Source organism: Pundamilia nyererei, unplaced genomic scaffold (assembly GCF_000239375.1).
Source record: "Pundamilia nyererei isolate P.nyererei 1_Seehausen unplaced genomic scaffold, PunNye1.0 scaffold00017, whole genome shotgun sequence".
NCBI classification, from domain to species: domain Eukaryota; kingdom Metazoa; phylum Chordata; class Actinopteri; order Cichliformes; family Cichlidae; genus Pundamilia; species Pundamilia nyererei.
The window spans coordinates 2,544,805-2,570,988 of NW_005187418.1; the positions used below are offsets into that span (position 1 = coordinate 2,544,805).

Sequence of the window (26,184 nt, forward strand, 5' to 3'; positions counted from 1 at the left end):
ATAAATACATATGCACGGGTTGTTAGTTAGCAGAACGAGCATGCCTCCTCCTGCATACCTCAAACCCCAGCTCAGTGGTAATATTTCAGAAATGTGGGTTTATTAAAAAATCAGACTGAAGCACATGTCTTCTAGTTGACTGTCGCAGTAGTCAGTCTGCAGGGAAGGAAGGGATCAGCTCAGTAGTTTAGAAAGGACAGGACTGCGGCACTTCCAGTGCCTCAGTTCAGTTCAGTTCAGTAGTTACAAAGTGATGGTTTCCTGGGGCTGCTGACGTGTTCAGTATTACTTAAGAGTAAGTGATTGGGTAGAGAGGTTGGTTAAGTTAAAAAACAGCAACAACAACAACAACAACAAAAAGGTAAACCAACCAGACTGGCTGGAGAAGTGAGGTGTTAGTTAGAAAATGCTTTTTACTCAAAAGCAAGGAGAGTCACTGTTTTTGTTTTTTTGTTTTTTTTACTGCATTAATCTCACATGTAAAAGTGTTACTGTACATGCCGAAAACGCTGTGTTGGCATGAAGGGTGGGAAATAAATAAAGACAAAGGGGAAGGGAGGGGTAGTCATGGCCCAATGCTGCAGGGTGAGGACGAACGAGGGGAGAGTGGCAACTCTAGCTTCTTCCCGTAAGAGTGGACCAAGTTATCCATCAGGTCAACACGGGACACATTCTGCTCAGATATTATGTAGTTATGGGGGTAGTGGTTTGGAAGATAGATTCTTGTGCATGGTTTGTACAAAAAATGGTACAGAAGTATCCATTACTGATGTGCCATTACCCATTAGGGCTTGAATGTGTGTGGATGAATATGTTTTTGACTGCGCTTGTGTGTGTGTGTGTGTGTGTGGTGGGGGAATCAAGGAAGTCATGCAGGAGGTGGGGAGTTGAAGGTCCAGCAGTCAGCTTGTCTGTCTCACTTACACGTGTGTACGTCGTAGACGCGCACACACTCCTGACAGCTGACGTAGCAGCACCAGTGGAAGATGCAGTGACACTTCTCTTTGCGTTTTTCAGTCCGGGTGTTGTGGCCGCGTCCGCAGCACAGCAGGTCGCAGCCCTCAATGCCGTGCGACGACACGTTGCAGACACGATCGCGCGTCCCAAAGGAGCCCGTCTCTGGGTTGGGCTCGCAGAAATTGGGCGAGCCCTCGTAGTACACCAGGTCGCGCTCAGTGGGGTGCTTGAAGAAGGCGTACTTGACTCGCAGGGTCTCCACCCAGCCACGAGACTCGCGGTGCTTCTCCACCACCATCTCTGAGGCGCTGTCGTACTTGTCCTTCAGGTAGTCGCCCAGCATGCGGAAGTCCGGCTGCGCCCACCAGCACGTCTTCACCTCGCAGCTTCCAGAAAGGCCGTGACATTTGCAGCGCAGGTGCATGTGATCCAGGATAGTCTGAGAACGAGAAAAGAAACCAGAATAAAAGTCTGTGCGTGGGAAAATGTTTTCTCCCTTTTTCAAATGTTGCAAAAAAATGCTAGATGTGGCAAATATTATACAAATTAAAACGCATATATTTAAATTTATATTTAATTCGTTATTTAAAAATGTGTCCGACAGTTTAAGAAACACATTTAATTATTTCCCAGGCTTGAAAGGGTTAATATTCGTTTAGGTAGGCCACCTAATTGCAACACGAGGCTGTACTCACACTTGCCCACCTATTGTGCATCTGCAAGCCACTTTGTAACCCTCCTCTACCTCAGTGCTTCCTTTTCATACCGTTTCTCTGACAATCTGTGTAATATCTGCTGTCTCTTCTGTCCTTTTAATAGGTCTTCTCACTACTTTCTTTGTCTTGGCTGCACATGGAGGCGCTGGGAGTCCCAGAAATGAACCATAAGTCCAAATATGAATTGCTGCAGATGGAAATGACAACCTTCTTTTGACTATAGTGACTGAAATAAAGTGAAAACCACATATTTGGCATCTCAGCATGCATCCAAGATTTTTAAGCTTTTCTAATAACACTTTTCCTCACTAAAGCATCATCTCTTGAGCGTCATGACTCTTGCCCAGAAAAGAAAATCTGCCTCATCCAGCTGGATTCAGAACAGATTTCACTGACAATCCTGAGTCACTGCATGAAAGGATAGTGCGCTTCTTAAACACACAGATCACTTTTTGTCTGTATATGTTCGGTATGCTCCAAAAAATTTAAATAAATTCTCACCTAGCCAATAAATCTTTAAGTACGCTTCTTTTGGCAGAACGTTGGAGCTGTGAGGTTGGTGAGATTTTAACTACAGCTGTTGTCCTCTGGGTAGAAACAAGTTATGATTTTTTTTCTCTTTGTGCAACGCATTGCTCTGAAGTGTAAAATGTGCTGGTCTTAGTTTGATAACTGTTTTGGAAGCTGCCACAACGGAACAAGATCTGGTAAAGCTTTATGCTCAGAGATTTAGAGTGAATTCGGTAATGCAGACTAACAAAACCACTAAAGCCTTGCAAAGCAGGCCAAGAAAAACAATATGCCAGTGGCTGCACTTTATTGAAGTGTCATGCAGCTGTGGAGTATGGAGGCTCTGCGCCGCTGCTAATTCTCTCTGAAGTTATTGGCTCACATTGTGAGTATGCTCCCATGGGCCGTGTTTTTATGTTTTCGGTTTTTCATTGTGTTGTGCTTTAGCTCAACAGCTATATTTAGCTGCAGAAATCCCCCAGCTGGGGCGGAAGGCAGGTGGCTGTGGCACCTCTGGGTGAGTAGAGGGGAGAAAAGTGGACCAGTGACATCACACCGTGAGCTTGTCATGCCAACATCAAATCCAAGGCCCTCGGGGCTAAATAATGAAGCGTGAGAGGGCCAGGTGGAGAGGACGGGTGACTCCTCTGACATTACCTCTGTTCAGTGAGCTCCTGTGGTCGCTCTGACTGCTGCTGTGCGCATCAAAGGGCTGTCTTGTTGCCGTGTGGTCCCCCTGTTTTGCCTCTCAGCGAGCAGCCTGTTTTCTCCCAGCAGTGACAGCAGCCAGTGATGTTTTAAGACTGAGCTGATTTGCTTCTTTTTTTTCCCCCTCAGCTCACTTGGGTTATTTGACTGTCGGGGAATTTCTCATTGGGATGCAAGGCATGAAAGGCAAGGTGTGGGGGCATGGCGGGTAGATGAATGTTGCTTAGATCAGTAATTAACCAGTCATTCAAAGTCAAGTGCTCATTTTCAGATGGAAACTTGGGATTGTGAGGACAAGTCAAATACCTATATCATGCCTGTCACATGAGCAATCAGTAATCCAAAATAGTAATATTTTCACTCAGCTTTTTGTCCATTGTTTTTACATCACCGTGGTTAAACGTTGACCAATAATTGTAACTAACTAACATGGCTTATCAGAGTGCTTCATCTGACAAGTACATTTAGTCTGAAAACACACAAAACATGTAAGCTAATACTAAAACTGAGCTAAATATTCAGATAATAAATAATCATTATTTTTGAGATATTTTGTCATTTTTTCTTGAGTCTGAGGTTTCTTCCTGTATAAAGGGAGTTTTTCCTTCCCACTGTTACCAAGTGTTTGCTCATAGAGGTGCCGTCTGAATATTTGGTTTTTCTCGATGTTATCATAGGGTCTTTACCTTACAATATAAAACACCTTGAGGCAAATATTGTTGTGATTTTATACGATACAAATAAACTTAATTGAACTGAAATTTTTCTACTTTTCCATGTGAAAAGTAGAAAAATAACAGTGCAGCCCTGCAGGTTCCTAATAGTAAATGTGTTTACCGTGCGTCCCGCCTCGTTGTTGTGCCGATTCATTGCTGAGCGAGCGTCTGGACGGTTTTCTCTGGCGTCCGCAAACTCCCTGGACACCAGCACCCCAAACTCTGCATCCTCGCTGCAGCCACCCCACTTCCAGCCCTCCCCTGGAGGGCCCTTGTGGTGGGAGTCGCACCCACACATGGTCGACGTGCCCTCGGCACATGAGCGTGTCACTGCAAATGCAACGCCCGCTGAAGCTATAGCATGGACGAATGCTGACTCTCTGGTTGCTGAAAGAGACGGACGAAGACAGACAGAAAGACAGAGAAAAGGAGAAGGAAAGGAAGTGTGTCAATCTTGTGGTAAACGTAGACAAGGTGATCTTTACTACTGCCAACATCCAGACAGATGTATTGAAAGGGATACCTTCAGGCGCTAACCTTTTAACACAACATTTCATCTTTGAGAAGGCACATTAATGGACAGGTATTTGCCACTGTAATAAAACAAGAAGCCTATCCTATAGAAGAACACCTTAACATCTCCTATATACAATATAATATAAACAATGTTTAACTATGTTTACACAGTTCTGATCATCATCAGTGACGTGGAAGAACCACCAAGGAACCTAACAACAGAGTCCCTGCAGTGACATCAGCCTATTGTAGTCTAACGCTCAGTGGGATCTAAGTGACCCCCTGTCATCCCTGAGGTGTGCTGCTTTGCATCTGGATAGTGTTTCAGGAATGTTGTTACCCCCCCACCCACCCACCCATTCCTGTTTACAGCCTAAGGCCTTCTGGTGAAACCTAGCAGTGTGTCAGGCTGTTTCTTCTTCACTCTGATGGATGGAGTTACGCTGTCTTTGAAGACAACAGCTTATTATGTAACCAGACACCATTGTTTCACAATCACAGCACACTTACTGTGGCTAACCCATTACACTCCACCAGATATATAAAAACACACACTATGGGTGTCCCGTGACATCGATTCCAAAAAAAGGTGAGGGGCTTTGTTAAATGAAAACACAAACAGATCCAATGATTTCAGAGCGCTTAACCTACATTTAAATAAAAAGACATTTTTTAAAGTTTGATACCAGCAGTGTTGGGCAAGTTACTTTGAAAAAGTAATTAATTGTAGTTACTAGTTACTGCTTCAAAAAGGTAACTGAGTTACAAGATTCTAAAAGTAATTAATTATTTGATTTTCTCTCTACATTTCACCTTTAAAAACGATTTCCTTTGCCTTGTTTGGTATCATTGTTTTCAGCACAACCTCACGTGTCTGAATTTACAGTTATGTTTTCATTTTGGCATACTGTATTAACACAATTGATCTAAAATCAGACAAAAAACATAAAATCTGAGTAGAAAAAGTTACATTTTTTACTGTAACAACCACAAACATATTTAATGAATCATATTTCATAACTTTAAATGCAAATATAAATTGTCAATTTTAAAATATTCACAAGTTTTGCAAACAACAAAGTAATTTGCAGCCATTTACCTCTTACCCCTTTTTTAAATAACCATTTCAAACTATTTACAGAACAATCAGCTGTTCTGCTCAATAAGATGCCACAAAAATTATTTGTGCCACCAAAAAAATAATTTCTGTCCACTATAAAGGAGAACATCACAGCCTGATACCTGCAGGTCTGACAGCAGCAGGTGTATCACTCCTGTTTCTACCTGGAGACAGCAGTCGCCTCATTGTTCTGACACACAACACAAAACTATCCACAACACTACACGCTAACTACACAAGACAACACATTAACTACACACTCCAAACACGCTAAACGTCACAAATCTCTCACATCTCAAAACTCGCTCACTCCTAAAACGTCCCCCTCTTCCTAAACAACCAAATGTCATGTTGTCATATCATTTTTTGATTGGTCAACATGGTACATTTTTCCACCAACACGAACGGGCTGTTTTTTGTTCTTGCTAGCGCTGTCCTTAGACAGTAATCCTGGCGAAACTATTCAGGAAAAAAACGCCGCTTATATATTGTTTATATGTAGCGCCCAGATTACTTACAGCTACTTCTGTGCAACTGATATGAGATGCGGTAAGACAGTTCTGCTCAGTTGCCATTTCATATGACACCAAATGATTTCTCCCTGCACCAAGACTCTCTTACTGTGGAGCTATGATGCTGCAATATCCCCAGAAAGTGCTAAAAAGGGTGTTCCCCAAGTGTTGGCTGAACAGAAGCACCTGTATTCAGCATTAATGGTGCCCTTACAGATCTCCAAGCTACCTATTCTATGTGCACTGACGCCTCACTGCATCATTATGGATGCTAACCTTTGAACTGTGTACTAATAATGTTGGATGTTCTTCACTTTACCCTGGAGGCCGTGATTTTCCCATAATTTTCAAAAGGAATAAAACATTTCTGATGGCCCGAACACGGGGACAGTTTTCCAGTTTGCATAAATCTTAAATGAACTCAGGCACAAACAAGTTGGCAACATCAGGAACATTTCCAATGTTGCCTCTGGGTTATTAGAATCGTTATAGTATTTTATAGTCCTTGTCCCACCTTTTTTTTAAAGCATGTTTCTAGTTTTGGATCCAAAATAAAGAGATTTCTCTCTTAAAAAATCTGAACCATATTGCTTTAACACCATTAATCAATAGAATTGGAAATCATTGTGCAACATTTTTATTTACATTTTACCTAGCATCCCAGCTTTTCCCCCTCTATGATAGTTATACAGAACAGACCTTCAGGCTTTCAACAGCTGGAATATCTGATCTACGGAATTGCACGACTTGAGTTTTGAAATTTGTATGAACACGACTGGAGAATTAAGCTCCTATTTTGCTGACCACACTGGCAACTAGAGCTAGAAATTCTTTGATGGATCCACTGCCAAAAACTCAATGAGACCACTTAACAAGCCACAGACAAAGTTTACAAATGTTTGTCTGGAAGCTAGCCATATTTTCCCCACCCACAATTTGACTGCAGTCAGTGTCCCAAAACCAAAACCCTTTTTTTATGTTGGCTGCTTTTGAGAAAATCTTGAGAAATACAGACAGTGAAATAACGTTAATCAAAACTATGTTTGTTAATTATTTTTGATATCTTTTGTAAAACTGAAACAATAAGAAACTGTTTGTCTACACATTTCATGTTTATTGTTTATCCCTAATGAAAAGAGGTTTTCATCTAAATGTCCAATGAACAACACTGGATGACATACTGTCCTCATGTTGGGCATCCCTACTTGCCCTGGCAAGCCTAAGTGGGCCCTCCAAAACAGGGGCCTGTGAGCCCCGGGCCCCTGGAGCTCTGGCTGTTAGCCAAGGCTAGCGCTGCTCCTGCTACCTGCTGGGCCCATCAATCCGCCTTTGTTTCCCTTGTGTCACACCGTATTATCCACACAAAGGGTCCAGCGACTCGCGCCCCCACAGCCCAGCTCTGCCCGGAGCTGGCATTCCCTAAACTCCCCAAGTCCCCCTCCTCTCCCACCAGCCACCCCTCCGCCAACACCCTGATCCGAAATCCCATACACCACCACCCACTGCAGCACCTCAACCCCCCACTTCCTCCAGGCATCCACCAACAGCACCACGGCAGCCAACCCACAGCTTAAGGTGGCCAGGGTACTGGTTGGTAGCTCTTGCTTCCCTAGCATGAGCTTCTCCATTAATCACTCCCAAAGTGGCACACTCTTCATCCTTACATCCTTACCTCCTTCCCTCCATCCTATCCTTCCCTATCCCACTGTGCACACTCGGGCTAGGTTGGGAGAGATCCCCTTTCAGCCTGTTTTCATGACAGAGTCAAAAGGGCGTGTGAATGGGGTGTCCGTGGGAGCTGGACTGTGTGAGGCGCGCACTGGCCTTCATGCACAGTAGGGGTTGAGCGGAGCCCCCCGGCCCTTTTCTATTGCCTGTAATCTCATTTGGCCTCCCCTCTCCCTTTTATTTGACAGAGGAGCTTGGACTGCTCACACTGCCCATTTCTGCCCAGATTCCTTCGCCTCTGACACACAGGCTAATTCATTTCCAATCAGCAACCTCACACGCAACACACAAACGTCTGCCTTTATAATTAGGGACTGGAAGGCCTTAAGCAGGACACCTGTGTGCCTTGTTTCCCACTGTCAGGTCTGGTGGGACTGCCTAATTGACGCAGATAAGTGTAGGGATAGTTTACACTTAGCATTCTGCGTGTACAGCACCTGATGGATGCCTCCAGTACATCAGCTGTCAGGTTTTGTTGAGAGATTTACCGCACTGACCTTCTTTCATGTACGAGTGTGTAAACAAGGTTGGGAAAAACCAAAAAAAAAGCCCATGAGTTTGAAGATAAATGCAATATAGAAGATAAAGATGACTAATGTGTCAGTGCTTGTACCTGCACTCATTTCTCAGTGCAGCCAGGAAAGGTGGATATTATTGTAATTGCCCTAGTTAGTCGTTTGTCAGCAAAAGCCCAGGCAGCTCAGGCAGTGCTGAGCCTTAGGGTGGAAAGTGTTAAACACCAGTTTTGTAACAGCTTGCAGTAGCCTTACCTTCAAAGACTGCATTTTAAAGTTGGGTGTTGTTTGGAAGAGATTATTTAGATCCCTCTAGATCATTTATTTTACTCAGTAAGCCTGTATGTCAGTACAAAAATCAGCATGAAAGATATAGCAACCTAAAAAAAAGTCCTACCTTTATCTAGAACAGGGCCGAAAATGGCCAGGTTGTCCTTGATGGTGGTGCAGTTCCATCGGCGACCCCTAAACTGGTGCTGGCACTCTTGGATCCCCAGCTTGACACCTTCAGCGACACTGGGCATAATCTCAATGTAGTTGCGACAGAAACGCAGCTGTTTCGGTACGAGGCCGGGGATAGAGCCACACAGGATTGGTTGGGAGCCCAAAGATGAGTACTGCTGCCCCAGTGCCAGGGACCTGTGTCACAGAGAGAGGGAAAGCATCGTTAAGTGAGATCAGCACCTCTGTGTTAAACACACAAGTGCAAAAAACACTTATTTATTATTTTTTCCTGAGGATTTGCATCAAACCTCAAGACATATTTAGCAAAAGTGCCCAAATAATTGTACCCATTGAATAAATTTGGTACTGCTATCTGACTTTTAGGAACTTTGACATTTTTATTGTAGGTTTTATAAGCAAAAAATAAATAAAACTAAGCTGTACATTTCTCACATTAGCTTGGTATTCTTTCAAAAGCCCGTCCCTGTGCTTCCCTCACATTTTCTGTGCCCTCTGTGAACTCAGTTCCACAATAGCAAGAGTGGTAACCTGCCAGGGAGGCCTCACTGAAAGGCAACCTGCTCTGTGAGTGGAGACTGCTTCTGTATTCATTAATCTCCCATTACACTATAAATGTAGCCCTGAGAGAGTACAATGATTCATACCTGAGTGTTTTATTGATTTATATTGTTTATACTAAGAGCTCCTCTTTATTTTGCTTCCTTTTTTCTCACCAGAGAGAGGAGGCTAATAAGCCCACTTCAGGGCAGGGATACAAGCTATTAGTACTGACTTCTCAAAGTGTTTCCACTTGTTAGCTTGCACAGATCTGCTGATCTAACTGATAACACACACAAGAACCTGTCTGTTTAGTTTGGGGAAAAGCCCCCTTGTGTGATTTCGAATATATGAAAACACCTGCCCTTGCAGTACCGTCATTAATTTGCGGTTGTCCTCTGGAGGTGATGTGTTAAGAACACTGATGGTGATGCACGAAGATGGCACGTCTGAGGCGATGCGCCTCACCAGAGGACTCGTGCAGATGTGTCTAAGCAGGGATTAATCACTGCCAAACAGTCGAGCTCAGCATGTGTTGCCAGAAACCATTATAGTTTCACTCAGGTAATTAATTTTAATTGCTTTCTATTTCTCTTGAAATAAAAGACAGAGAGAAGACGTGTGTGTCATGCCCATGTTTTAACACGCTTTTCATGTTGACAAGCTCAAACAAAATTTTCTTCCAGAAGCTCTCTTAGATGCCAGATTTATATTTCTTGTTTATTTATTTCTGTGCATAGCCTTTATCACCCCATGAAAAATATGTGTTTGAATACAAGCTTGCCCAGCTGGTAATTGTTTTGCAATGTATGCATGTGATTTGAGTGTGTACAGGGTAAGAGGTGTAAAGATGTGCTGGCAGTTCACAGGAGTCTGCAGACTCTGCAGCACTTAGCTGAGTCTGACTGGACAACGTGGCGCTGGAGGCCCTTAGAGGATCACGCGGGAACAATTGATGCCGATCAGATCAGAGCGCCACTCGGGATGACCTCAGGACACCCGCAGGGCGCAACCCAATCATAGCAGGCACTGACTCTGACAGATGAGTGCAGTGCAGTGCCCCACCCGAACACACAAGTGAAGCCATTGAAGTTGGGAAGAAAAAAATTCGGCTCTTAGATACTCATGTGCACTTCTACATGAAGCTCCCACCAAACCCCCTGCACCCACATCTTCCTTCTTTATACTGTTTTTCATCTAAGCATTGGTAGCCTTAGATTAATATTTTGCCAGGTATTAAGAGTTACTAGCGGAGGTAGCATTCTGGCACATGAAACTGTTTTGCTTTTACAGACGACCTAATGTAATTTGATCATCCCATAATCAGCTGAGCCAATTGTGTTGCTGCTGTGAGGTTTGTGACTGACACAGATACACAATAAACAATTCTTATGTTTCACGTGGAAGCTCATAACAAAACTTGATCTGATACTCAAAAATTATCGAATGCTGCTACGCACAAGGAAAAATACGCTTGCTGTCTATTAATAACTCAAAGTTAACATGCCATTTTCTCCGATTTCATGTTCCCATGCGGAGCTAGTAATTTGATAGTGCTCATCAATCTCCATTCATGTTCTTGTCTTGAGTTTACCCAAGCGAATGTAGCCACATTATCTCATCTGCCAGTCCCAATCCCACCAACATCAGAGTTCAAGTGTTGCTGACTTCACTCCGTCTGGTGACTGAGTGACTAAGGACCTTAATTACACTGTCTGCTAGATGGGTTGCTGCCCATTAATCTCTCAGTCATGGGATAGACCAGAGAGGATGATGAGCCACTAGATGAATGCTGGTGTCACATGCTCCCCAACAACATCAATGAGCTACCTCAAAGACAAATCTCTCTTGCTCAAGTCAGATATTTATGAATCAGACCACTGTGCCATTCAAAAGGATGAATCTGTTTGCTGTGGTGGGCAGGATTTCTGATGGAATCAATTAGCTAACCACATGGGACTTTGTGGTGGACATAGCGTGTTTAAACAACAGGCTGTGGATCTGCCAGGCTATTTGTCTTTGTTTGCAAAGCATGTGCCTCGCTTGATCCTTATGGATAGATAAGATGAAAGGGATAAGTTATTGGCTAGGTGTTAATGAGAGTTACAAGACTCAATGTGCAAACAGACACACACGAAGATGCATGCACAGAGACCGCATGTGTGCACTGCTGATCCTGCCCGCTTTGCCTCACTTCTCGGAAGCTACGCGCAACGTGTCTCAACCGAGTGAGGGAGCAGCAGACGCAGAGACCTCCAGAGAGGCAGAATGCCGGGGGAATCTGCTGCAGGGGATGAGACGAGCAGAAGAGCAGCAGCAAACGGCAGGGCTTGGCAGGTGCATGCCCGGGCACATCCGTGTGGGGCCTCTTCTGGCCTGGGGGTTTACAGCTTGGTTGGGGGTTTTCTCAGTATCTAAACCGGACTGATGTGAAAGTATGATGGGCCACTGGAAACCACAGAAATGAAGCAAAGGAAACAAAGGGATTCCACCACACACCTTGCTGAGAAATGGGAATTCACGCAATCAAGACTATAACACTGTCAACAAAAACTTTTGGCTCAGCCACTCCCAGTGCAATAAAATCACTACTGCAGTCTCTGCTGCTTGGGGAGGAAATTTAGGTGCAAGGCATGTCTTTATTGCACATTTTAGTTCTTGTTTTGTTTCTGAGCAAGCTCAACCTGAATAGAAGAGTCGACTCATGTGCTGTGTCGTGGGAGGTCTGCGTTACAGGGTTCAGTGTGTGACAGCTGCCTATATCCAGGGACACGAAACGTACCAGGTGACCTTCTGAACTTGTTGAAAACAACATGACATTTGACCTCATTGCCGTTAGCACGATGTGTCCACAGAAGTTCATGACCAGGGCCGATAAGCACAAATCTAAGCAGCTCGGGAGTGTTGCTCTCCAGCCTGTTTGCCTCGTTAAGCAAATAGAGGGTCATTATAGGTGAGTGCCCACAGGGATATGAAGGTGTAATCAAATGTGACTTCAAAATGGCTTGTCAGACTTTACCAGTGTTGAAATACACAAATTTACAGATTAGTGTGGACAAACCTGCCGCGGGCACCTTACGCTGTTTGAAGACTCATTACATTGGTGTGATAATTCTAGACAGTCAAAGACAGCATGACTTTACAAGAGCATGCACCAACAGAGGTCATACAGAAGAGCTGAAATTCAAATTTCATAACTATTGAAGTTTATCTGTCAAATTTGGCACAGATCGCTACACTGTCACTTTGTGTAATCAACAAAATATTATTCTTTGTGTTCAATATGTTAACGTTAGGGTTACTAATGTATCACTCAGCAATAATAGTGTCACTCATATTAATCTGTATGTTTGTTTATTGTGTTTTAAATCTTTTCTGTAAATTTGTCAGGAAGAGCTAATCCCAGATTTTGTGTTTCTCAGTAATTAAGCAAAATTGTTTCATTTTAATATGTAAGGAAAATGTTATTTAGGTTATATTCTAAGTTTTATTTTTATTATTTCTTTATTTACATATGGTGTAAAAAGATGTGCTTTGTCTTGACTAGAAGCATACTTTTGTGTACTTATATTTATTAATTATAACTATTTGACACAATCTGAACAGAGGAAATTAGCCAAGCTGTTTCATCTAGCTTGTATGTTTTTAGCTTTAAGCTAACAGATAGCTCTGTGTATAGTCATCCCACTTTTAAAGTAAAAGCATTACAGTATCGTATACTACACCTTTAATTGTTCTGCTTTTGGCTTATAGCCACAGTGAAGCGTTATTTTAACAACAAGTTGGGTTCTCTTAGCGATCTCTACCATGTGTTGGCCTATTGTTGGTGTGCTAAAAGCTTCTCCGGGGGCAACAGTTAACTACACGCTCAGTCACATTTTGCTGTTTTGCTAAAGCTGAAAAACTAAAACTTAACTGATTAGTACTAGAAGTACAATGACCCAAGCATGTTGTAATTTTACATTGTTGATCAATGTTTAAAGCTGATTGATGATTACAGGCTAGTGTATTTTATGTTTATTATATGTTTTGCTTGTAAAATGTGGAAAGTAACAATTGCAGCTATAGTTTGTAAGTCTAGTTAGTTAGTATGCTAACCGTGGCTGTGCTTGTATATATGCTGGTAATGATTTTATTGGTTTCTAATTCCAACACAATCTTTATTTACAGTACATGGCAACAGATGAAATGCTAAATTTGCATTAAACATATTTGTAAATGTCGTATAAGATGTCAGAGAGCAGGTAGAACTAATGGTGCATTTGTCTTCTTTAATTATAGAGACCTGCAAGTATTTTTGAGTTTTTATGTTTGACTCTGTAAATTATTCCAACTAATCAAATTGTTCTCCTCTTGGGCAGTAAACTAGGAAAGTGCAATATGCAAATCTTTAGTATACCTACAACAGTGGTATACTAAAGATGCTACAGATGAAAGATTTGTCATTTACAAACAGATCTGACGTTTTCTTCAAACTTTATTAGAATCTATAGAAATCCAATATATGTGCTCTTAGTGAGAATTGATAATAGGTACCCAGGCCAGTAATAACCACTGGTTTATGGGACTATTTGTTGTCTTAAAATATATCTTTTCCTCTTGCTTTATCGGTGTCCATTAATATGTAAGGCACAATTAACACCTGACGGTGATCTGAATGCACCTAGAGGCTGTTTACTAACCCCCAATTACCAGACGTCAAACCAATACAATGTGTTAGGTGTAGTCCAAATAGAATAAACATCCTAAGCCATCAGTTAGAAAATAACCAAAAATAAAGGTCCAGTTTAAAATCCACATGTAAAGTTAGCATGTCTAACAAAACTACACACAATCATTGGATAGTGGAGTGGTGTGGGAACATTCCTCCTGTCTTCATGAGATCTCTGTAGTAGGCAGATCCGAATTTAACACTCGAACCCTTAATCTTAAAACAATATTAGGACACTATTGCTGGTATATCTTTTATATAATTTGCTTCTTTTGTGTTCACGGTTCCAGTAAAGTTCTGTTTGGCTTATGCCTAGATAGCATAAAAGATGGATGTTGCTACTGTAAGTCAATTGCATTCCTTTTAATGGCCAGCAGGAGGCGACTCCTTTGGTTGTCAAAGACTACATAAGTCTATAGGAAAGCTGCCCTCGGTGCCCTTTCTCCGTGACCTCAGTAAAGATTTTCCTGTTCACTTTATGGGCTCCATCGCTAACTTGAGGGTATATCAAAGACAACATGAAGTTTATTTTGCAAATTATTGTCATTGTTGGAGACAGAAAGGAACGATTATGCTCACTGGGTAACATATTGTAAATTATTAGCCAATGAGCGTGTGACACTTCTATTTCACACTCAGATCCACCCCTGCTTTTCACATTTGGTCTCAAAACACCAACATGTTGAGGGCAAAAACGCTCAGCTCGAGATAACATTTCCCTAACCACGTTGCTTTTATGGTGGGTATGAGTTACGGTTGAGGATTAGGCCAGAAAAAAGGGTGCAGTATGTAGCAGAAGACACCCACTCTCTACCAGTGGATGTCCCACATTATTAGCTGTGCTTTTTGCACGTCGATGCAAGCTGATTTCACATGGACTTCATATTAGGGAGCTGGAAAGTTAGACATTTGTTCTGATATGCACCTCGCTGACATGCTAGTACAGTTCAGGGCTGCAGTGGCTTTTCTCCATCAAATGTTTCTTTAACATCTGAGTTCATAACACTGGCTTTGAGTTGCAACATATGGCTTTCTGGTCCTCTTTCTCAGCTTTTGGGCTACATCTACATCCACCTGTTATTGTTATCAGTGCACCTTAATATTTCACTCTAAAACCAGCCCTGATGTGTTCCAATTGTTCTTAGCCGTGTCTGAATAAGTTAACTTATTTCCCATAGAGAAACTTTATAGATATTATAGTTGTTTTGTTAGCGTATGCTGGGTCTGTGCCTGAAGCATTGAGTCCCATGTGTGTTGTGTCACTTCTTCTGTGAGAGCGACGCTCCTCTGCAGTAACAAACTGCAAGACTGTTGTTTGCATTAAACTCTAATCTGCCTCCGATATACCGCTATATGTTGATGCTGCGGCTCAGCTTGGGAGATTTGCCTGGAGGATGTCACATTGCTAAACGAGGCCGTAGCAAAAGCAGGCGGCACCGTGCGCCAAAAACACTGCCGTCGGTATCTCATCTATGAATCCCCCCGACAGAATCCACAGAGAGATAAAGACACTCGAAAGAGAGTAAGTGGGCCAAGGAAAGTTGCCGGCTTTGCCCGAGGATGAGACTTTTCCTGGTGGAGGCTGGAATGCAAAGCTGCTATCTGTGTTTTGTTGTCTTCTCTTTTTCTTCGGCACACTTTTGATTTGTAGTCTAACAGCTCCTGGCTGATCAGATAAAAAATGACAGGACCCCTGAAAAATGTTCGAACCTGTTCTGTCTTTCTACCTCCTTCTGCCTCCCCTCCTCTCCGAGTTCTCTCTCCAGACTGCTGCGGAGCATGCGGAGTTGGGACAAGGAGCCCCTGCAGTCACAAGTATGGAGATGTGCAGAGGGAAACTGAACATGGTGTAAACTTGTGAACCTCCCTGTCAGGAAGAGAATGAGAGCAGCAGTAGCTCTGCACTGAAGTGCTCTGGGGAGTATAAGGCACTGATAAATGAATGTCAGAGCGGGAACTTGGCATCTTTCTCTGCTGGTAGGTGGACACAACAGAGTCTGAGCTGTTGTCTTGAGAGGACAGAGCTTATTTGAGTCCTGAGGGAGTGTTTGAATGAACCGCAACTCAAACAGCGCATTGTCCCCAGCTTCTCTTCATGAAAGGCAGCTTGTTGGCACTCCTGCTCGAATTGTCAGCGGCAATGCATCTCATGCAAATCATAACTCACACCGAACTGTTGCAAATCTCTTACTGTATTTCAGGAATTTCATTGTGGTTATTTCAGACACCACAAATTGTCTTTAAAAGTAATTTTAAAAAATGAATGGCTTTAATTAAATAAAACGCGGTTAAGAAAGCCCGCCGGTTCACACACACTTCACTCAGAGCTGCTGCTGCAGTCTGAGACACTCCCCATTTCTTTGGACCTGCTGTTGCAAGACCATGCAATCTTTATGCAACTTTTTCTCTCCTCTACACTTGTGTCAGTCTGGCAACTCATTGGCTGGTCTGGTGGCTTAACCTCTCTGGCAGTGTTTAATTTTTCAGGGCTGTTGTTGTGGTCAGAAAATCTTAATAGCAAATAAAAAAATATAATAAAAAATACTAATAATAAACTGAATTATTGTCAGAAAATATCAGATGGTTTTTTTGCTGTGTATCTGCATGCAACCAGAGAATGTTCAAATGTGACTGATTAGTAAAATTCTGGCAACAAAAGGAAAACAGAAAGCTTTTGGTTCTGAAAATCTTTCAATGAAACACTCCTGCGTGATTTACTTGGTCTTTTGTTGTTGTTGTTTGGAGAAATTTTTAAATTTTGTGGTTGCAAAGTAAAAAGATCTTCTATTTGAAATGAGACCCCTTCTATTTTTGAATGATAGCCTCCTCCTTTTCTCGCTGCATCTGCCAGGCGTTCGGCTGACCTGGTCAGTGACCTGAGGGCTTTAACTGAACACAGGCTGCACAGGTGTGATCGGCACATCTTTGTCACTGACCCTGTCTGTCAAAGAAATTGCTTGCCACTAATAATTGACCTCTGTAACAAGCCACAGAGGTGAGATCAGCCAGGTAATGAAGACTTTAAATAATGTGTGCATGTGCGCCTCCACACGTGTCCTCTAATGATCTCTTCGCCCCTGGCCGTTGCTGTTTTCCCTTTGAGTAACTGTGCTGCCCTGTGGTTTAAAGCAGCTGATAGCCATGCACCAGGGGGACTTTGTCATTTCCTACAAGAGCACATCCCATGTCCTTTGGTGGTGGGAGAAGATTAGGACTCGCCGTCGCTGCTTTGAAATACCACACTCCTTTGAACCTCTTACCTAGCTTGGTTTTGCCTTGATAGTGTCATCCCACAGTCTTGTTGCGCTGGGTGAAGTAAAGTAATGGATCAGAAAATAAGGGCAGCAAATCTTTTAGTGAGTGACTGAATCAAGTTTCATCAAGTCAAATTTTTCAGTCAGTTTCAAAACCTCATCTTTGAAACACGGTTGCAAACATAAAATTTTTTTCGCCTGCTAGAAGAAAAAAAAATTGCTGGCTGCAAGAAAAAACAGAAACGTTAATGCTCATGTGACACCTTCTGCTTATGAGGGACGGCCAATCAGAAGGAAATAGGCTTAAATGGCTTGTTTTTAAAAGACAGTGTGTGAACCATGAGGCTCCACTGAGGCCCAGCGTACGTCCAAGAATAACTCTGCGTAGCTGGAAGTGAGCATAATGGGTCCCTTCAATGCATATTTAGTCATATTACAGATGCTTTAGGATAAAGGGAATCTTAACATTTGTTACATAATCATACTTTTTTTTTTTTTTAGAAATGTATTATTGTTTTGTGCCCAGTATCCCTGTGGACGTCAATTTCTGCTGAGACATTTCTCTTAAGCTTTAGCCCTAAATTGCCTTTGACCCTGGCCCTATGGCAGCCTTCAGCCGTTCATAATGGAACCCGAAAGTTTCTTATGAATTACATTCTTATGGATTTTCCTGCTCTTTTCTTCACCTTCAACTGCAGAATAATACCTAAACATCCTTGATCTTTTCAAACAAGACTTGCAGACGGGAGGATTTTCTCGTAGTAAGGATCATTTAAGTGGCCCCCTTTGCCAGCGGTAGGGGTTTTGGAGTTGCGGGGGGGTGTCACAGCCAGATAATGACATTCCTGAGACCAGGAGATGGACTCTAGAGCCCCATTTAAGCTGCTCAGGTTGAACCGGGAAGGAGATCTTGAGAGGTATGCCACAGATATTATTGAGGCCCCAGTGGTTTTCGAAACTTCCACAAGTAATGCAGATTGAACCAGGAAGTTGTATGTATCCATAGCAAGCTCCAAATGTTAATTAAAGGGCATTAAATGTATAATCTGGCACTTGTAGGAAATAGAATTTGCTAGTTTTTTGTGTCAATGTTGCAGATTTATTTTTACTGCTTTATTGTGTCAATAATTCTTCACCTGAATGGAAGTTAAACTAATAATGGTCACCCGCGGTTGCACTTACTGCTCATTAAAGGTGATTTTCAAAAACATTTAACAGACTCTTGCGTCATTCCTTCATCTCTTTCTCTGTCATTCCCCTCTTTCTTTCTCCTTGCCATTGTTCTCTATTTGATTTCACCTCTCACAACAGCAGCTATGTAAATTTAAAGTAATCTTTTAATGACAAAGAGCACGGACAAAACTGACAAGAGGTGTACAACTTCTCTGCTTTCTCATGTGGATTTAGCAGCGGGGATGATAACAGAGGATCAGGAAAACAGCAGTTATTGGATTTAAACATCTTGTGGCCGAGTTAAAACCGATAATCACTGCCGGTGCTCGATGGCTGGAGTCAGTTCAGCTGAGGTAATTCATCGCTGAGAGTGGCTGTCATCATTCACTTACAGCTATCACTGTTTATGCAAGGAAAACAAACACACTGCTGGCTGCTGTTCTGAAAATAGATGAGATCCTACGCCACACTAACTTACGATTAGGAGTATTAACAAAGCTGGCGTTTAATAAGAGAAACATATTATGTCATCATTCTTAGGTTAAAAGGTGAAAACAAACCGCGGCAGTAAGTCTAATAATAAGATCTTTATTTCATTTTTTCTTCACCACACAGAGAGCATGGTGTTGTCAGATAACTGGATAGAAACACTGTGGAACCTGTGGATTATGTGAGGTCACATCTAAGCTTCGAGCTTTTATGACTTCTCTCAAAACCTGATGTACAAACTCGCTGTTTTTCCAACATTCTTGCATTTCAAGAAGGCAGTTTACTGCTCTGTCTCTCCAAACCCTCCTCATTAGTTTGCTATGGCTTTTCTCTCCACCACACCTCATCCTCGTCCACGCATATCTGCATATCACTCGAGTTATTTATGCTCTGTTTTGTTTTCAACACCCCATCTTGTAAAAAAGCACGGCTGCCAGGCATAATGCAGTCAAAAACTCCTCTTCCACTCAAACCCGTCCCACCTTGGCTGGAGAATTTATGGCCAACTCATCGCCCCTGAGACAGAAGCGAGGAAGAGGCTGCCTGGGCCCTTGCTGAAACTCGGCACCCTCTTGTTTTTGATGCACCAGCTCATTTTGTCACCCTTTGGTCATACTCTATACCGTGGGGATGGTGCCACTGACGGTGCCCGTTCCTCAGCACCTGCCCGGTCACCTGAAGCTACCTGTTTCATCTCAACTTCGCCTCCAGTAACATCTACCCTAGCCTACACTTCAGAATTTGTTACCCAAATCAAAGGTAGCGCGCACTGTTAAGGTTCAAACATTACACCAGTGTCATGTAAGCTCCTTGAACAGAACAGCTGCAGGTAATTCACACAGAGAGAATCCCGAGCTCTTTGTCACTGTTGTCTTAGGGTTCTTGCTGAATCCAGGAGTGGGTGTAAAGTCCTCTTTGCCATTAACACTTCAGCCCTGTGGCCTGTGTGCTTGGCAGCTGCCTGCTCTGTAAATGAAACCAGAAGATGCTCGCGGTTTGGACAGCACCACGGTGGGACCACATGCTAGTTGGGCTACTAAAGTGCAGTAGCTCTGACAAGTATTGTGTCGGGTGCCAAAAGAGCTTTGTCATACGCCTACACAAATATCTCCAAAATAGAAGCTTTATGTTACAAAAGAAGACCAGGAGCTATGAGGTCAGCTGCATGTCGCTGAATCTGTAATGAGATAAACCTCTAAATTTCAGTTGCTGGTGCCAAAAGCGATCTGGGATAATTTAACAAAGAGTAAAACCCTGCGGCACCTAAACATATTGTCTCCTCACAAATCCGTAGTGGAGGGGGTGAATTGTATTGCAATTGAAGCAAAATGTCCAAAATGTACCGATTTAAGCGCAGCCTGTGCCCCGTGGTAAACCGCAAATTTGTAATATTTTCTTTTTTAATTGTACGGGACTTTGTCAGTCCCAAAAATCTTTTAGAGCCACTTCACGGCAGGTTTTTTGGGGGGGCCGGCGGCCTGAATGTAGAACAGTGACGCACAATAACAAACAAAACCAAAATGACGATGATCTTATAAGCCATTATTGTTGTACTTCCTAAGGCACTCCTAAAATTACATGGTTGTATTTCAGAAAAGAAATTAATTATGGTTTATAAATAGGGGGGGGGCTGTTTTTTGAGGCTTTGTTGAGTTTTCATGCGCAGCATCAGTCCTGTCATTGTCCCTGAGTGAAAGACGCAATTTATGTATTTATGAATGACTTTAACTGTTATGTGCAAATACTCCAAAGTCCATCTTTTGCTGTTGACATCAGCATGGTGACCACTCGCTGAAGTATTTTATCCCCTTTAAATTAAAAGAAGACACCCACGTTTGAATGATTTAAACTAAAAATTCACCCTTTTTTGCATCATAACATACTCCAACGTGATAAATAGACCTGAATGTGCAGGGGAAAAGAACGGCAAGCCTTTTCCGTTACACTAGTATTTGAGGTTAAGATTCTTTGGACTGGGCTGGAGAACATTTTTCCACGCAGTCTACTGAAAGTGCACATTCTGCCCTCTCAGAAATGATCATTTGACCAAAAAAAGTCTCCCTCTCTTTATGCAGCTATAGGGTCTGATGCTGAAACTGTGGATTCGTACTCACCACCAGATGGGATAGCCTCCAAGCACCCGTGAGCTGGACAACCACACACACATCAAATATCCAATCAGATACAAATCCATGAGGTAAGCCTTGTAGTGTGTGAGAGGGTAAGTAGATCAATACATAGAACTTCCAGTAGGCAATGAAGAAGAGTTTCCAGGAAGAGAAGCTTTAGGGCAGCTTGATTGTTGAATGAGGGGAAAATTAAAATGATATTGAAGCAAAAAAAAAAAAATCTTCCTCCTCTTTTCCCCCCTTCTTTGAGTCGGGCCAGGAAAGTGTGTCTGTCTCCTAGTAGTTAAGAGAATAAGTGTCTCTTACACACATGCACACACGCTCCTACCCGTCCTCTCCTTCCCTCCCTCTCTCTGAGGTTCTTCCCTAAGGTAGATATATTTTTCTCTCTCTCTCTCTCTACTTTTTTCTCCCTCAGGATGCCTCATCCACAGGCCCAATATTAAGAGGGGGGGTGGTGGGGGCAGCAGGGGGAGAATGAGGTTTGGAGATGTCAGCTGGCAAGCCAATCACAGAAGATGGCCTTAGGTTACGAAAAAAAAAATTATTATTCGTTCCCATCTGTCAATCACACGCCACCCCCTGGTAATGTGAAAAAGAAAGGAAAGAGTGAAAAGAGAGAGGGAGGGAGGGAAATGAGAGAAGGAGGGATAGGGAGGGACAGATGAAAAAGGTAGAGTTGAGTTGTTGCTCAACTTGCTTAATCCCGGGATCATCGGGAAAAAAATGATCCCCCAAAGTGGTTTTGGAGGTAGGCGATGTAGCCCGACTCCTGCCCAGGAGGAGCCTCACACACGCTGACATACATGTTGACATGTTGATTTTTTCGGGGGGGGGGGGTTGCGCTCTGACTAATTGATCCGGATACATGTGCGTACAGTGCGCACACACACATGTCAACACACGCACGGGCACATATACAGTGAATTTTCTAAATTGTTGCCCGCCCTCCCCAACAGGGGAGGACATAAAAGGGAACACAATAAAGCCATAAACTGTGGCGGTAGCTGGGCCAGGCATGCAGGGGTTATATGCTTCAGCGGCCCAAAGGCGACACATTTTACATCAATACCATTGTCATTCTGATGGGCTGTGGGGCAAGCAGCCGTGGGACGGGGAGGAGGAGGAGGGAGTGGAGAGAGGGAGATAGGGAGTGAAGGAGGAGGGTGGGATGCTTGTGATGGACTTAGCCTGAAGTAACCACGCATTTGATTCACATACAAGGAAACTGATCAGCACCAATGCAAACAAGATAACCCAGCAGAGATCAAGCAAACCCAGTTGTAGTGATGATAATCTAGTTAAAAGTTTCGTCTGAAGGCATTGTCAGGTGGCTATCACGGGAGGAATTACCATCAAAGATGCGAGCACTTCAGAAGCGACTTATCCCTGTAAATATCTTACTTAACATCATGTTTTTTTTAAGAATCCCCTTTTTCTTTGAAATCAGGATTATTTTACTTCTAACTAAAGTGCAGGAAACATTTTTTTTACATTCTTGCCATGTGAATATTCAAACAGACAATTTCAGACCCGAGGAATTCTTGAATCAACACAATAGGAATGTGAGTGAACACTTATTAAAAATTAATATACAAGCCTGGATAGATTACCTGATGGATTTCACAACAGATTGAGAATGCGGCGCCATATGGAAGCCAGCATTTCCTGGAAATCCTGTTTTCAAGTCAGAAAGCTCATCAACTGTCAGAATGACCTGTTTTATTGAGAATTTTGAGAATTCCTGATATTAATTACACAACTATGCACTGCGTTAATGCTTCTAATTATACCATAATCATGTACAGTAGACTTGTAGTTCATACTAGCTGTTACACAGTGCTCATGATGTACCTATCAGCATAAATACTATTACATTTAAATAAATGCAATGTGTATATGTAGCAGTATTTGCACCGCACTTCTATATGTCTCGGATGGCTGTGGCTTGGGGGTGATAGTGCCTTTCCTGGAGACCTCTAGGGCATGAGTGGGGTGGTGAGGTTGCTCAGCAGGGGCTGGGAGCGTGCACTCTGCATCGAGAAGGCTCAGTGCCCGCCGCATGAAGAGAGAGCCCGGTGACCAAAGTCTGGAGGTCAGCGGTGGAGTGCCCCCTTCACCCGCCCCTTCTGTGTTTTAGTCTTCCTTAACAATGAAGATGGGGAAACAACAGTGACTGAGCAGCACTCAACCTACCGCCCTGTTTGAGAGGGGCGTCGGGGTTCTGTGGGGGGTAAATATGACAATAACTGATAGATTGCCTGGTGAAAGTTGTATGAGGCCTGCTCTCCAGTTGGTTGTGGTGGGGAGTCTTCTGTGCTATACCAATAAAGATGACTTTTCAATGCCTCAAGTCAAGATGCGGTATGTCATAGCGGTGCTGACATTGAGGCAGGTCTGTTTTCGATTATGAACAATGTCATGTGTTACGGCATCGTCAGAAATGTGCCGAGCTCAGCGCTGGGATTTGGATGACAGTTGCTGTGCCGGAGCGATAGACGGTGTGCAGGGCCAGGGATGGATTATGGGAATGTGACAGCGGTCTAATTTATGAGTGCAGGCAAAGGAATCAGTCTGCGGTTTGCATCTGAACAACATTGAAACCACGTTTCCCAGGTTGAGGCCACAAGTGCAGCGCAAACTGCCCAGAAAGGCAACGCGATTACAGGCAAAAACATTGGAGACTCAACAACAATTGCGGGGCATTTTGAGTGGTGGTGTTGTGGAAAAATTTCTGCAGAGGAAGACCTCGGTGTGCCTGTCCACATCAGGAGGGGGGAGACACACAGAGGTCCCCTACCGGGCTGGTTTCTACGGTGACCTGAGAAAAGCCGTAACCAGGTCCGGCTCTTTCTCAGGCCTAATCAGCGTATTACCACAAAGAAGGACATGTGTTCAGCCCCTCCACCCCCACTTCTTTGGGCTCCCTACTCAATCCGACCGGCATGGCTGGACACAGGCAGCCAATAAAACTAGGATTAGGAGGGTAACTACACACACTGGGCTGTAGCGAAAAAGTTTCTGAACACGCCCAATCCCGCCCTGCTCCCTTCACAAATTTCTTTTCTTCTCTGCATCTCATTGCTTCCATCTTTCACTTTATTTTACTTGCTGCCATGTTTGTATCCTTCCTTTCAGAGCCCTCACCCTGTAAGCTCTTCACACAATGGGGTGTCCAGAAATTACTCATTTTGTTGGAGTAGTTCAGCAAATTCCCAATGCCTCTTGCCCACCTCCCTCTTTGCACTCTGGATCCCGTGCTTTATGCTGTTATGATAATGAAATAAGCTCCATCACAATGACAAAGCTGCACATGTGTTTGGCTGTGTACGTGGAAGAGAGAATTTATGTGAATTAGCGCTCCTTTGCATAATTTCGCGTGGGTTCACACTGACCTATAATGCGTGCGAGATTGAAACCTTCCACTTTAATTTAGTGTCCAGGAAACAGATTCTCGTTGGCCTCCATCTGTGAAGTAAGGGCCCGATTAATTAATACCTCATGATGATAACCTCAATAAGAGCTCAATGTGCAGTATGTTCTGTCTGTACAAGAAGTAAACTGTGTGTACTGTCTTGATGTGTCTGTCTTTTGGCAGCTTTGTGCCACTCGGTGGTGGAGCGATTGCCTCGTCTAACAGACCTTGCTAATGCTTCCTGGAAATGGAACAGTGTTAAAGATAATATCAGGGCCATTGTGAGGACTTTTTAAGTCGGGGGCAATGAAAACCATACTCTTAAATAAATCTTTTTCATTAGAGCAGCAAACACTTATCCCTTGGCTGTGTGAAGGGCACTATTGGTGTGTTTGAGCTGCTCAGCAAGGTCCCACAGGGAAGAGCCTAAACCCTCAGCGGTCTTCAGCCGGACACTGAGGCGGCCTAATTAAAGGGCACTTAAGCCCCACAATGTGTGGCGGCGCAGGTTGGAGTTGGTGGGGGTCCCCGGCGAGAGGGACAGAATTCATGGCACTCGTAGACAAGGGTGTCCAGGACAGAGGGACAGAAGAGGGCTATGTGCCAGAGACTTTGTTCACACAAGATGAAGAGTCAACAGCCTCCCCATCCCTCACCCCTCTTTAGCCATCCCCCCTAATAACCACCTTCTTCAGAGAAGCTGCAAACACAATGCTGTCCCACTCCCCTCCTCTTGCTCTCAATCACTGCTGGGACAATGAGGGGAACTCCCCCCCAGCACCCTACCACCTTCACCATCCTTCTGCCTCTCCCCGACCCCCAAACAGACACTTCTTTTATTGAAATTCTTTGGTGTTCTAATCCTCCGCTTCCTCCAGGGGCAATAATGGACTCCCTGCGTCAGCCTTTTCCAGCGAGGCTATCATCCAAGCCTGCCTGGGTCACAAGTCCACCCCTCCTACTGGAGAAAATTACCCCGGCAGTGTCATTCCTGTCACAAGCAGCCCATCCGCAGGCCATAAACCCCCAACGCCACTGACCTTAAGAACATATCCGTGTTTGTGGGTAGATATTTCTGTATTTTCAGGTAACGTCTCTAAAGCATTGCTCCGATGCGTCAATTAAAGGTGCGACACTGATTTGCCCAAATCCTTTCTCTGCAGCACTTCCAGATTTTTATAATTCTTTTATTTTATTTTTCTCTTTTCACAGTCTCTATCAGCTTTTTAAAATTTGAACAATTTCCTTGTGGCTGCAATTCATTGAGATTCTGAACTCACTAGTTAGTAGATGTCTAGAAAGTGCTGGAAATACAAGATACTGGATGAACTAAAATGTAAATGTTCTCGAAGAAGTGATGAGTACAGATTATACTTTATATGTTGTGTAAAGCTCATACTTGCATTGCCTAGCCTTATAGTCTTGTTAACTTAATTTACTAAAGTGGAAACTTGGTCCTATGACATGAGTGCATTTAGACAGGCACTGAGTTCATTATATAAAACAACTTCATTTTAAACACCTAAGAAGAGGCTCATTACCTCCTAAGTTTCTTTGCTGCTTAGAATGACAGAAAAAAGCGGGACTTAATTATGATAATTAATAATTATACCTCATATTATATCACTGTGCCTCCACAGTTGTGTCTTTAAGAGTAGAAGCACTCACAGTCCAGACTCCAGGATGGCAGCAACCAGTTCAAAGTGTGTTGATGGTGACATCTGCTGGTCTTCTACAATCAGACGCTGCTGTTTATCTGCATATTGCAGTCTGATGAGTGAAATATACAGGTGCAAAATACTCGCTAATATTTATGGTATCAGTAGCAAGAGATGTACAAAAAACTGACTTTTTCAAACCTTGTAGAAGCAGAATTCAAACTGTGAAAGTTAAACTTGGGAGTCTTTTTTTAAACGGACCAAACTGACTGTGTATTCTTTGACTCATTTAGCTAAAACTGTGATATTATAACATTATCTGGTGCAATATACTAAAGAATGCTTTGAGTTAGAT

The 26,184-nt window shown here is 43.2% G+C and overlaps 1 protein-coding gene across 1 annotated transcript; it reads right to left on the reverse strand.

Moving 5' to 3' along the window:
* Positions 1-732: 732 nt before the first annotated feature.
* On the reverse strand, positions 733-20,821 carry wnt3 (wingless-type MMTV integration site family, member 3). Its single transcript, XM_005725820.1, has 4 exons — positions 20,742-20,821; positions 8,396-8,637; positions 3,729-3,994; positions 733-1,396 (listed from the first exon to the last, which is right to left on the reverse strand). Exons 1-4 carry the CDS (start codon positions 20,819-20,821, stop codon positions 917-919), a joined length of 1,068 nt encoding a protein of 355 aa, XP_005725877.1. The 3' UTR covers positions 733-916.
* Positions 20,822-26,184: the final 5,363 nt, after the last annotated feature.

What these genes read in the sequence shown, in the direction of transcription:
- wnt3 (XM_005725820.1), bottom strand. Translation starts at nt 20,821, where the DNA reads ATGGATTTGTATCTGATTGGATATTTGATGTGTGTGTGGTTGTCCAGC. An exon ending in CGGCCCTGTTCTAGATAAAG is followed by an intron (nt 3,995 to 8,395) that starts GTAGGACTTTTT and finishes CGTCTCTTTCAG; the next exon opens with CAACCAGAGAGTCAGCATTC. An exon ending in ACAACGAGGCGGGACGCACG is followed by an intron (nt 1,397 to 3,728) that starts GTAAACACATTT and finishes TCTCGTTCTCAG; the next exon opens with ACTATCCTGGATCACATGCA.